We start from the raw sequence: 11,473 nt of genomic DNA, 5'->3' as shown, positions 1-11,473 counted from the left end.
GAGGCGTGCTGGTGGATGTTGAGGCGTGCTGGTGGATGTTGAGGCGTGCTGGTGGATGTTGAGGCGTGCTGATGGATGTTGAGGCGTGCTGGTGGATGTTGAGGCGTGCTGGTGGATGTTGAGGTGTGCTGGTGGATGTTGAGGCGTGCTGGTGGATGTTGAGGCGTGCTGGTGGATGTTGAGGCGTGCTGGTGGATGTTGAGGCGTGCTGATGGATGTTGAGGCGTGCTGGTTGATGTTTAGGCGTGCTGGTGGATTTTGAGACGAGCTGGTGGATGTTGAGGCGTGCTGGTGGATGTTGAGGCGTGCTGATGGATGTTGAGGCGTCCTGGTGGATGTTTAGGCGTGCTGGTGGATTTTGAGGCGAGCTGGTGGATGTTGAGGCGAGCTGGTGGATGTTGAGGCGTGCTGGTGGATTTTGAGGCGAGCTGGTGGATGTTGAGGCGAGCTGGTGAATGTTGAGGCGTGGTGGCGGATGTTGAGGCGTGCTGGTGGATGTTGAAGTGTGCTGGTGGATGTTGAGGTGTACTGGTGGATGTTGAGGTGTGCTGGTGGATGTTGAGGTGTGCTGGTGGACGTTTAGGTGTGCTGGTGGATGTTGAGGTGTGCTGGTGGATGTTGTGGTATCCTGGTGAATGTTGCGGCACGTTGGTGGATGAACAGGTGTGCTGGTGGATGTTGAGATGTGAAGGTGGATGTTGAGGTGTGCTGGTGGATGTTGAGGTGTGCGCTGATGGATGTTGAGGCGTGCTGGTGGATGTTGAGGCGTCCTGGTGGATGTTGAGGTGTACTGGAGGATGTTGAGGTGTGCTGGTGGATGTTGAGGTGTGCTGGTGGATGTTTAGGTGTGCTGGTGGATGTTGAGGTGTGCTGGTGGATGTTGAGGTGTGCTGGTGGATGTTGAGGCGTCCTGGTGGATGTTGAGGTGTACTGGAGGATGTTGAGGTGTGCTGGTGGATGTTGAGGTGTGCTGGTGGATGTTTAGGTGTGCTGGTGGATGTTGAGGTGTGCTGGTGGATGTTGAGGTGTGCTGATGGATGTTGAGGCGTGGTGGTGGATGTACAAGTGTGTTGGTGGATGTTGAGACGTGCTGGTGGATGTTGATGCGTGCTGGTGGATGTTGAGGCGTGCTGGTGGATGCTGATGCGTGCTGGTGGATGTTGAGGCGTGCTGGTGGATGTTGAGGTGTGCTGGTGGATGTTAAGGTGTCCTGGTGGATGTACAGGTGAGGTGGTGGATGTTCAGGTGTGCTGGTAGATGTTCAGGTATGCTCGTGGATGTTAAGGCGTGTTGGTGGATTGTTACGACCCCTGACCTCTGGGTATGGCTCCTCTGCTCTTGCAGTTGTAAAATAGATATAAATGCGGCCTTGCCAACTACAATTGTCTAGGGATAAAAACAAAGTCAACCGCTTAATATGCAAAACAATATACTTTAAGTAAGGGTAAAAAAGGAACAAACAAACATATAAAGGAAATATAGGCAGCCAGAAATATTATTGCACCAGAAAGAAATATCACAATATAATGATATATATGCACTGATCACTAATTAAAAACTTAAATTAATAGATGGGTATACTTAATATAAATCTACCAGATACATAGCTATGTTAAATAAGCACAAACAACCTCCACGAACTTATCTACTAAAACACAGATCTTCTCCAGCCAGCGCCACCCAGGCGCCTGACTCGGCTAGAGCATGCACGGCTGGGCGTCTACACATTACCAACAAACGAACACATAAAATCTCTAGATACTCTGCTGTCTGAGAGTAATACTTATGAACATATTTTTAAATACACTAATATACATTTAACACTAATAAGGTGTAATTAAAAGAAATGTATATACAATAATTTGAATAATTATATGGGTGAATGCTTGACGCTAGGTTGATACCCTGCACGCATCATTGACACTTCCCGAATATGGTCATCCATATGGTCACAACACCAGGGGAACAACACCAGGGGAACAACACCAGGGGAACAACACCAGGGGAACAACACCAGGGGGATAACAGCAGAGGAACAACACCAGGGGGACAACACCAGGGGAACAACACCAGGGGGACAACACCAGGGGGACAACAACAGGGGAACAACACCAGGGGAACAACACCAGGGGGACACCACCAGGGGAACAACACCAGGGGAACAACACCATGGGAACAACACCAGGGGGACACCACCAGGGGAACAACACCAGGGGAACAACACCAGGGGGACAACACCAGGGGAACACCACCAGGGGAACAACACCAGGGGAACAACACCAGGGGGACAACACCAGGGGAACAACACCAGGGGAACAACACCAGGGGAACAACACCAGGGGAACAACACCAGGGGGATAACAGCAGGGGAACAACACCAGGGGAACAACACCAGGGGAACAACACCAGGGGGACAACACCAGGGGAACAACACCAGGGGGACAACACCAGGGGAACAACACCAGGGGGATAACAGCAGGGGAACAACACCAGGGGAACAACACCAGGGGGACAACACCAGGGGAAAAACACCAGGGGGACAACACCAGGGGGGACAACAACAGGGGAACAACACCAGGGGAACAACACCAGGGGGACACCACCAGGGGAACAACACCAGGGGAACAACACCAGGGGACAACACCAGGGGAACACCACCAGGGGAACAACACCAGGGGAACAACACCAGGGGGACAACACCAGGGGAACAACACCAGGGGAACAACACCAGGGGAACACCACCATGGGAACAACACCAGGGGAACAACACCAGGGGAACAACACCAGGGGGACAACACCAGGGGAACACCACCAGGGGAACAACACCAGGGGAACACCACCATGGGAACAACACCAGGGGAACAACACCAGGGGGACAACAACAGGGGAACACCACCAGGGGAACAACACCAGGGGAACAACACCAGGTGGACAACACCAGGGGAACACCACCAGGGGAACAACACCAGGAGGACAACACCAGGGGAACACCACCAGGGGAACAACACCAGGGGAACAACACCAGGGGGATAACAGCAGGGGAACAACACCAGGGGGACAACACCAGGGGGACAACAACAGGGGAACAACACCAGGGGAACAACACCAGGGGGACAACACCAGGGGGACAACACCAGGGGGACAACACCAGGGGGACAACACCAGGGGAACAACACCAGGGGAACAACACCAGGGGAACAACACCAGGGGGACAACACCAGGGGGACAACAGCAGGGAACAACACCAGGGGGACAACACCAGGGGGACAACAACAGGGGAACAACACCAGGGGAACAACACCAGGGGGACAACACCAGGGGGACAACACCAGGGGGATAACAGCAGGGGAACAACACCAGGGGGACAACACCAGAGGGACAACAACAGGGGAACAACACCAGGGGAACAACACCAGGGGGACACCACCAGGGGAACAACACCAGGGGAACAACACCAGGGGGACAACACCAGGGGAACACCACCAGGGGAACAACACCAGGGGAACAACACCAGGGGGACACCACCAGGGGAACAACACCAGGGGAACAACACCAGGGGAACACCACCAGGGGAACAACACCAGGGGAACAACACCAGGGGGACAACAACAGGGGAACACCACCAGGGGAACAACACCAGGGGAACAACACCAGGTGGACAACACCAGGGGAACACCACCAGGGGAACAACACCAGGGGAACGACACCAGGGGGATAATAGCAGGGGGATAACACCAGGGGGACAACAACAGGGGAACAACACCAGGGGGACAACACCAGGGGAACACCACCAGGGGAACAACACCAGGGGGACAACACCAGGGGGACAACACCAGGGGAACAACACCAGGGGGACAACACCAGGGGGACAACAACAGGGGAACAACACCAGGGGAACAACACCAGGGGGACAACACCAGGGGGACAACACCAGGGGGACAACACCAGGGGGACAACACAAGGGGAACAACACCAGGGGGACAACAACAGGGGAACACCACCAGGGGAACAACACCAGGGGGACAACACCAGGGGAACACCACCAGGGGAACAACACCAGGGGGACAACACCAGGGGGACAACACCAGGGGAACAACACCAGGGGGACAACACCAGGGGGACAACAACAGGGGAACAACACCAGGGGAACAACACCAGGGGGACAACACCAGGGGGACAACACCAGGGGGACAACACCAGGGGGACAACACAAGGGGAACAACACCAGGGGAACAACACCAGGGGAACAACACCAGGACACAACACCAGGGGGACAACAGCAGGGGAACAACACCAGGGGGACAACACCAGGGGGACAACAACAGGGGAACAACACCAGGGGAACAACACCAGGGGGACAACACCAGGGGGACAACACCAGGGGGATAACAGCAGGGGAACAACACCAGGGGGACAACACCAGGGGAACAACACCAGGGGAACACCACCAGGGGAACAACACCAGGGGAACGACACCAGGGGGATAACAGCAGGGGAACAACACCAGGGGGACAACACCAGGGGGACAACACCAGGAGAACAACACCAGGGGGACAACACCAGGGGGACAACAACAGGGGAACAACACCAGGGGAACAACACCAGGGGGACAACACCAGGGGGACAACACCAGGGGGACAACACCAGGGGGACAACACAAGGGGAACAACACCAGGGGAACAACACCAGGGGAACAACACCAGGACACAACACCAGGGGGACAACAGCAGGGGAACAACACCAGGGGGACAACACCAGGGGGACAACAACAGGGGAACAACACCAGGGGAACAACACCAGGGGGACAACACCAGGAGGACAACACCAGGGGGATAACAGCAGGGGAACAACACCAGGGGGACAACACCAGGGGAACAACACCAGGGGAACACCACCAGGGGAACAACACCAGGGGAACAACACCAGGGGGATAACAGCAGGGGAACAACACCAGGGGGACAACACCAGGGGAACAACACCAGGGGAACAACACCAGGGGGATAACAGCAGGGGAACAACACCAGGGGGATAACAGCAGGGTAACAACACCAGGGGGACAACACCAGGGGAACAACACCAGGGGAACAACACCAGGGGGACAACACCAGGGGAACAACACAAGGAGGACAACACCAGGGGAACAACACCAGGGGAACATCACCAGGGGAACAACACCACGGGAACAACACCAGGGGGATAACAGCAGGGGAACAACACCAGGGGGACAACACCAGGGGAACAACACCAGGGGAACAACACCAGGGGAACAACACCAGGGGGACAACACCAGGGGAACACCACCAGGGGAACAACACCACGGGAACCACACCAGGGGGATAACACCACGGGAACAACACCAGGGGAACAACACCAGGGGAACAACACCAGGGGAACAACACCAGGGGAACAACACCAGGGGAACAACACCAGGGGGACAACACCAGGGGAACAACACCAGGGGAACAACACCAGGGGGACAACACCAGGGGAACAACACCAGGGGAACAACACTAGGGGGACAACACCAGGGGGACAACACCAGGGGGATAGCAGCAGGGGAACAACACAAGGAGGACAACACCAGGGGAACAACACCAGGGGAACACCACCAGGGGAACAACACCAGGGGAACATCACCAGGGTGATAACAGCAGGGGAACAACACCAGGGGGACAACACCAGGGGAACAACACCAGGGGAACAACACCAGGGGAACAACACCAGGGGGACAACTCCAGGGGGACAACAGCTGGGGAACAACACCAGGGGGACAACACCAGGGGGACAACACCAGGGGAACACCATCAGGGGAACAACACCAGGGGAACACCACCAGGGGAACAACACCAGGGGAACAACACCAGGGGAGAACAACACCAGGGGGTGGAACAACACCAGGGGGACAACACCAGGGGAACAACACCAGGAGAACAACACCAGGGGAACAACACCAGGGGGACAACACCAGGGGGACAACAGCAGGGGAACAACACCAGGGGGACAACACCAGGGGGACAACAGCAGGGGAACAACACTAGGGGGACAACACCAGGGGGACAACACCAGGGGAACAACACCAGGGGGACAACAGCAGGGGAACAACACCAGGGGGACAACACCAGGGGGGACAACACCAGGGGAACAACACCAGGGGAACAATACAAGGGGGATAACAGCAGGGGAACAACACCAGGGGAGCAACACCAGGGGAACAACACCAGGGGAACACCACCAGGGGAACAACACCAGGGGAACAACACCAGGGGGACAACACCAGGGGAACACCACCAGGGGAACAACACCAGGGGGACAACAGCAGGGGAACAACACCAGGGGGACAACACCAGGGGGACAACACCAGGGGAACAACACCAGGGGAACAACACCAGGGGGATAACAGCAGGGGAACAACACCAGGGGAGCAACACCAGGGGAACAACACCAGGGGAACACCACCAGGGGAACAACACCAGGGGAACAACACCAGGGGGATAACAGCAGGGGAACAACACCAGGGTAACACCACCAGGGGGACAACACCAGGGGGACAACACCAGGGGGACAACACCAGGGGAACAACACCAGGGGGATAACAGCAGGGGAACAACACCAGGGGAACAACACCAGGGGAACAACACCAGGGGAACAACACCAGGGGAACAACACCAGGGGGACAACACCAGAGGAACAACACCATGGGGACAACACCAGGGGAACAACACCAGGGGAACAACACCAGGGGGATAACAGCAGGGGAACAACACAAGGGGGACAACACCAGGGGAACAACACCAGGGGAACACCACCAGGGGAACAACACCAGGGGAACAACACCAGGGGGATAACAGCAGGGGAACAACACCAGGGGGACAACACCAGGGGAACAACACCAGGGGAACAATACCAGGGGAACAACACCAGGGGGACAACACCAGGGGGACAACAGCAGGGGAACAACACCAGGGGGACAACACCAGGGGGACAACACCAGGGGAACACCATCAGGGGAACAACACCAGGGGAACACCACCAGGGGGACAACACCAGGGGAACAACACCAGGGGAACAACACCAGGGGAACAACACTAGGGGAACAACACCAGGGGAACAACACCAGGGGGGCAACACCAGGGGAACAACACCAGGGGAACAACACCAGGGGAACAACACCAGGGGAACAACACCAGGGGAACAACACCAGGGGGGCAACACCAGGGGAACAACACCAGGGTAACAACACCAGGGGAACAACACCAGGGGAACAACACCAGGGGAACAACACCAGGGGAACAACACCAGGGGAACAACACCAGGGTAACAACACCAGGGGAACAACACTAGGGGAACAACACCAGGGGAACAACACCAGGGGGGCAACACCAGGGGAACAACACCAGGGGAACAACACCAGGGGAACAACACCAGGGGAACAACACCAGGGGGGCAACACCAGGGGAACAACACCAGGGTAACAACACCAGGGGAACAACACCAGGAACCGTAATCCCCCTAAATGAGTTCAGGAGTCGTCGTTGGAATGGCCTCCAGCAGTGGGCATTTCCCCAACGTGGAATAACCGAGAGAGAGAAATACTGAAATGCGATTCCATACGCGTATATCAAACTATATCTTGATACATTCCAAATGGTCAGTGAACAAGAACTCCAGTTTTGACCGCCAGAACGGGCGGCGAACCGTAGATAAGAGAGCAATCACACACACATACATACAAGGATGTCTCCACTTCCTGCGTTGCTTGCCGAAAACACATCAGCTTCCTGGGAATGTGGATGATAGCAGCAGGGCAATGTGATAGCGAGGTGGCACGCCTGAGGTGGATGAAAAGTGTGGTGCAATGGCCAGGAGGTGGTTATCGTCCCTCTTCTGTTAGGTTCGGGGGAAGAGACTTTATCAGAAGCTATGCATACTAATTATTTGAAAACAGAGGGTTAGTGAATGAGAAGGAGAGAGAGAGAGAGAGAGAGAGAGAGAGAGAGAGAGAGAGAGAGAGAGAGAGAGAGAGAGAGAGAGAGAGAGAGAGAGAGAGAGGAAAGAGAGAGAGAGAGAGAGAGAGAGAGAGAGAGAGAGAGAGAGAGAGAGAGAGAGAGAGAGAGGGGGGGGGGGGGGAGAGACAGGGGGGGGAGAGAGAGAGAGAGAGAGAGAGAGAGAGAGAGAGAGAGAGAGAGAGAGAGAGAGAGAGAGAGAGAGAGGGGGGGGGAGAGAGAGAGAGAGAGAGAGAGAGAGAGAGAGAGAGAGAGAGAGAGAGAGAGAGAGAGAGAGAGAGAGAGAGAGAGAGAGAGGAGAGAGAGAGAGAGAGAGAGAGAGAGAGAGAGAGAGAGAGAGAGAGAGAGAGAGAGAGAGAGAGAGAGAGAGAGAGAGAGAGAGGAAAGAGAGAGAGAGAGAGAGAGAGAGAGAGAGAGAGAGAGAGAGAGAGAGAGAGAGAGAGAGAGAGAGAGAGAGAGAGAGAGAGAGAGAGAGGGGGAGAGACAGGGGGGGGAGAGAGAGAGAGAGAGAGAGAGAGAGAGAGAGAGAGAGAGAGAGAGAGAGAGAGAGAGAGAGAGGAGAGAGAGAGATAGAGAGAGAGAGAGAGAGAGAGAGAGAGAGAGATAGAGAGAGAGAGAGAGAGAGAGAGAGAGAGAGAGAGAGAGAGAGAGAGAGAGAGAGAACGAGAGAGAGAGAGGAAAGAGAGAGAGAGAGAGAGAGAGAGAGAGAGAGAGAGAGAGAGAGAGAGAGGGGGGGGAGAGAGAGAGAGAGAGAGAGAGAGAGAGAGAGAGAGAGAGAGAGAGAGAGAGAGAGAGAGAGAGAGAGAGAGAGAGAGAGAGAGAGAGGAAAGAGAGAGAGAGAGAGAGAGAGAGAGAGAGAGAGAGAGAGAGAGAGAGAGAGAGAGAGAGAGAGAGAGAGAGAGAGAGAGAGAGAGAGAGAGAGGGGGGGGAGAGACAGGGGGGGGGGAGAGAGAGAGAGAGAGAGAGAGAGAGAGAGAGAGAGAGAGAGAGAGAGAGAGAGAGAGAGAGAGAGAGAGAGAGAGAGATAGAGAGAGAGAGAGAGAGAGAGAGAGAGAGAGAGAGAGAGAGAGAGAGAGAGAGAGAGAGAGAGAGGAAAGAGAGAGAGACAGAGAGAGAGAGAGAGAGGGGGGGGGAGAGAGAGAGAGAGAGAGAGAGAGAGAGAGAGAGAGAGAGAGAGAGAGAGAGAGAGAGAGAGAGAGAGAGAGAGAGAGGGGGGGGGAGAGAGAGAGAGAGAGAGAGAGAGAGAGAGAGAGAGAGAGAGAGAGAGAGAGAGAGAGAGAGAGAGAGAGAGAGAGAGAGAGAGATAGAGAGAGAGAGAGAGAGAGAGAGAGAGAGAGAGAGAGAGAGAGAGAGAGAGAGAGAGAGAGAGAGAGACAGACAGACAGACATACAGACAGACAGACAGACAGACAGACAGACAGACAGACATACAGACAGACATACAGACAGACATACAGACAGACAGACAGACAGACAGACAGACAGACAGACAGACAGACAGACAGACAGAGGCGCACAGTGAAAGCATGATAACAATAAAATTTCTATCGAGTTTATTTCCCTTTGAAACTAAAGCACTGTCCCTGTATTGGATACATATAATATCCTGAAAAAACTGTATCGACTGAAAAGCAAAAGGTTCACATCCTATTTATAACTCTCTCTGGCTCACATTTTCCGCAGGAATAGAAACCAACGACCAACCAGACTCAAAACCTTTCTCTCTCTCTCTCAATAAAGTGCAAGAAAGAAAACGTGCAGACGTCAGTGTTAGTTGGGTCAACATTACCAGCCTTGTAAAAGGTGACAGCAGGACATTGTGGTATTAAGTTTATATAGGACTTTGGGATCGGTAGTGAGATACGGTAGTTGAACGGGGTCAATGGAACACACACTCATTTGCAGTGTCAAAGAGAATACTTAAACAAATATCTAATGAAAATCTTACTAATCTAACAAATTCATAAGGACCTGAAAGTTGTAGCTTAAACATTATGCTAAATATCGTGAGGAGACATTCACATATGGGACTAATAGAGCAAGAACTCGGTATTGTGATGTTATAGTGGCCAGAATACGCCTGGGATATAGATGTATCTGGCAGCTTTCTCAAAACCCAAATGTCGAGTACAAAGTGTGTCAACTTTGTGAAAGAGAAAACATGCACTCTCTTGAACATTATTTTGTAGAATGTCCCATATTGACTGACTTTCGCCCTCCTGGGATGAGGTATGCTGAACTCTGTAACTACTATGTGAATACTGGAACACTTGATGATATATTGGGCTTGTACACAAAATTGACCATGTAATGTATCAGTTATACAATGTATGTGAAGTAACTATATAACGTGAGCTTGTAAAAGCATCTTAATCACCTTCAGTGGTTAAGGGCTTAATAACACATTAGTTTCTGTATCAGCTATTCTACCCTATCAGAGAAGCGGAGACATATCCATATAAATAAAAATGGAAATGTTTGTTTGTTCAAAATCGCTAATCTCCGAAAGTTCTTCACCGATTGCTCTGAATTTTTCACACAACGTTCCATTCGCATCCGGCCAGGTTTATATATACATACTATATAGCTGTCACGTCCGTGACAGTAAAAAAACATGCTCTTTCTGAAAAACTGTTTTTCATGTGAGGAAAATCTTCGAAACCTCTTTACCGATTGCTTTGAAATTTTGACACAACGTTGCATTCGAATAGGCGCGTCTTTTTTTATATCTACTATATACATGCCTCACTTATGACACGAAAAAACATTTTTTCTTTTTAAACAGTGCCATTTGTTGGACGTAAGAGCAACACACGCTGTAATCTCCGAAAGTTCTTCACCGATTGATTTGAAATTTTGACACAACGTTGCATTTGAATAGGCTCGTGGTTATATATACATACTATATAGATGCCACTCCTGTGGCAGGTAAAAACACGAGTTTTTGAAAAACAGCGCCATCTGTTGCACATAATAGCAACATGCACGCTTTGCTAAATATGTCACGAATTCCATTTCAATGTTTCCGATTGCACTGATTTTTTTTCTCATAGATTTCGATTTATTATATTTTTTATTGAGTTATTTTGTGTGACATTGTGTTGGAATTGAGCTGTGTTGTTTACCATACCGTTCATTTCGTAAGTATAAGTATAGATGCCACACCTGTGACAGTTATAACTATGCTTTTCTTCAAAAACAGCGCCATCTGTTGCATGTAAGAGCAACACACACATGCTGTACTAAATAGGTTACAATTCCGTTTCAATGTTTCTGATTGCATTGATAAATAGAATTTGCATAGATTTTTATTTATTTTCATTTTGATTGAATTATTTTGTGTGAATTGAGCTGTGTTATTTGCCATACCATTCTTTTCGTGAGAATAGTCATTTTTTTTTTAATTTTCATATTTTCATATATTTTTATAACTGTTTTTCTTATATTTTAGTGATGGGAACATCAGATCA

The 11,473-nt window shown here is 51.9% G+C and overlaps 1 protein-coding gene across 1 annotated transcript in view; it reads right to left on the bottom strand.

Moving 5' to 3' along the window:
* Positions 1–239: 239 nt before the first annotated feature.
* The window catches only part of LOC138373465 (mucin-1-like), a 37,121-nt gene continuing 25,887 nt past the window's right edge, over positions 240–11,473 (bottom strand). Inside the window, exons 2-3 of the mRNA XM_069339675.1 lie at positions 1,316–1,386; positions 240–1,170 (exon numbers count right to left, since the gene is read on the bottom strand). Coding sequence (XP_069195776.1) covers positions 240–1,170; positions 1,316–1,386 — 1,002 coding nt within the window. The remainder of the gene's footprint in view (positions 1,171–1,315; positions 1,387–11,473) is intronic.

The sequence above is a fragment of the Procambarus clarkii genome, chromosome 42, assembly GCF_040958095.1.
Source record: "Procambarus clarkii isolate CNS0578487 chromosome 42, FALCON_Pclarkii_2.0, whole genome shotgun sequence".
In the NCBI taxonomy this organism is placed as follows: Eukaryota; Metazoa; Arthropoda; class Malacostraca; order Decapoda; family Cambaridae; genus Procambarus; species Procambarus clarkii.
This window is presented reverse-complemented; position numbering and strand designations above follow the sequence as displayed.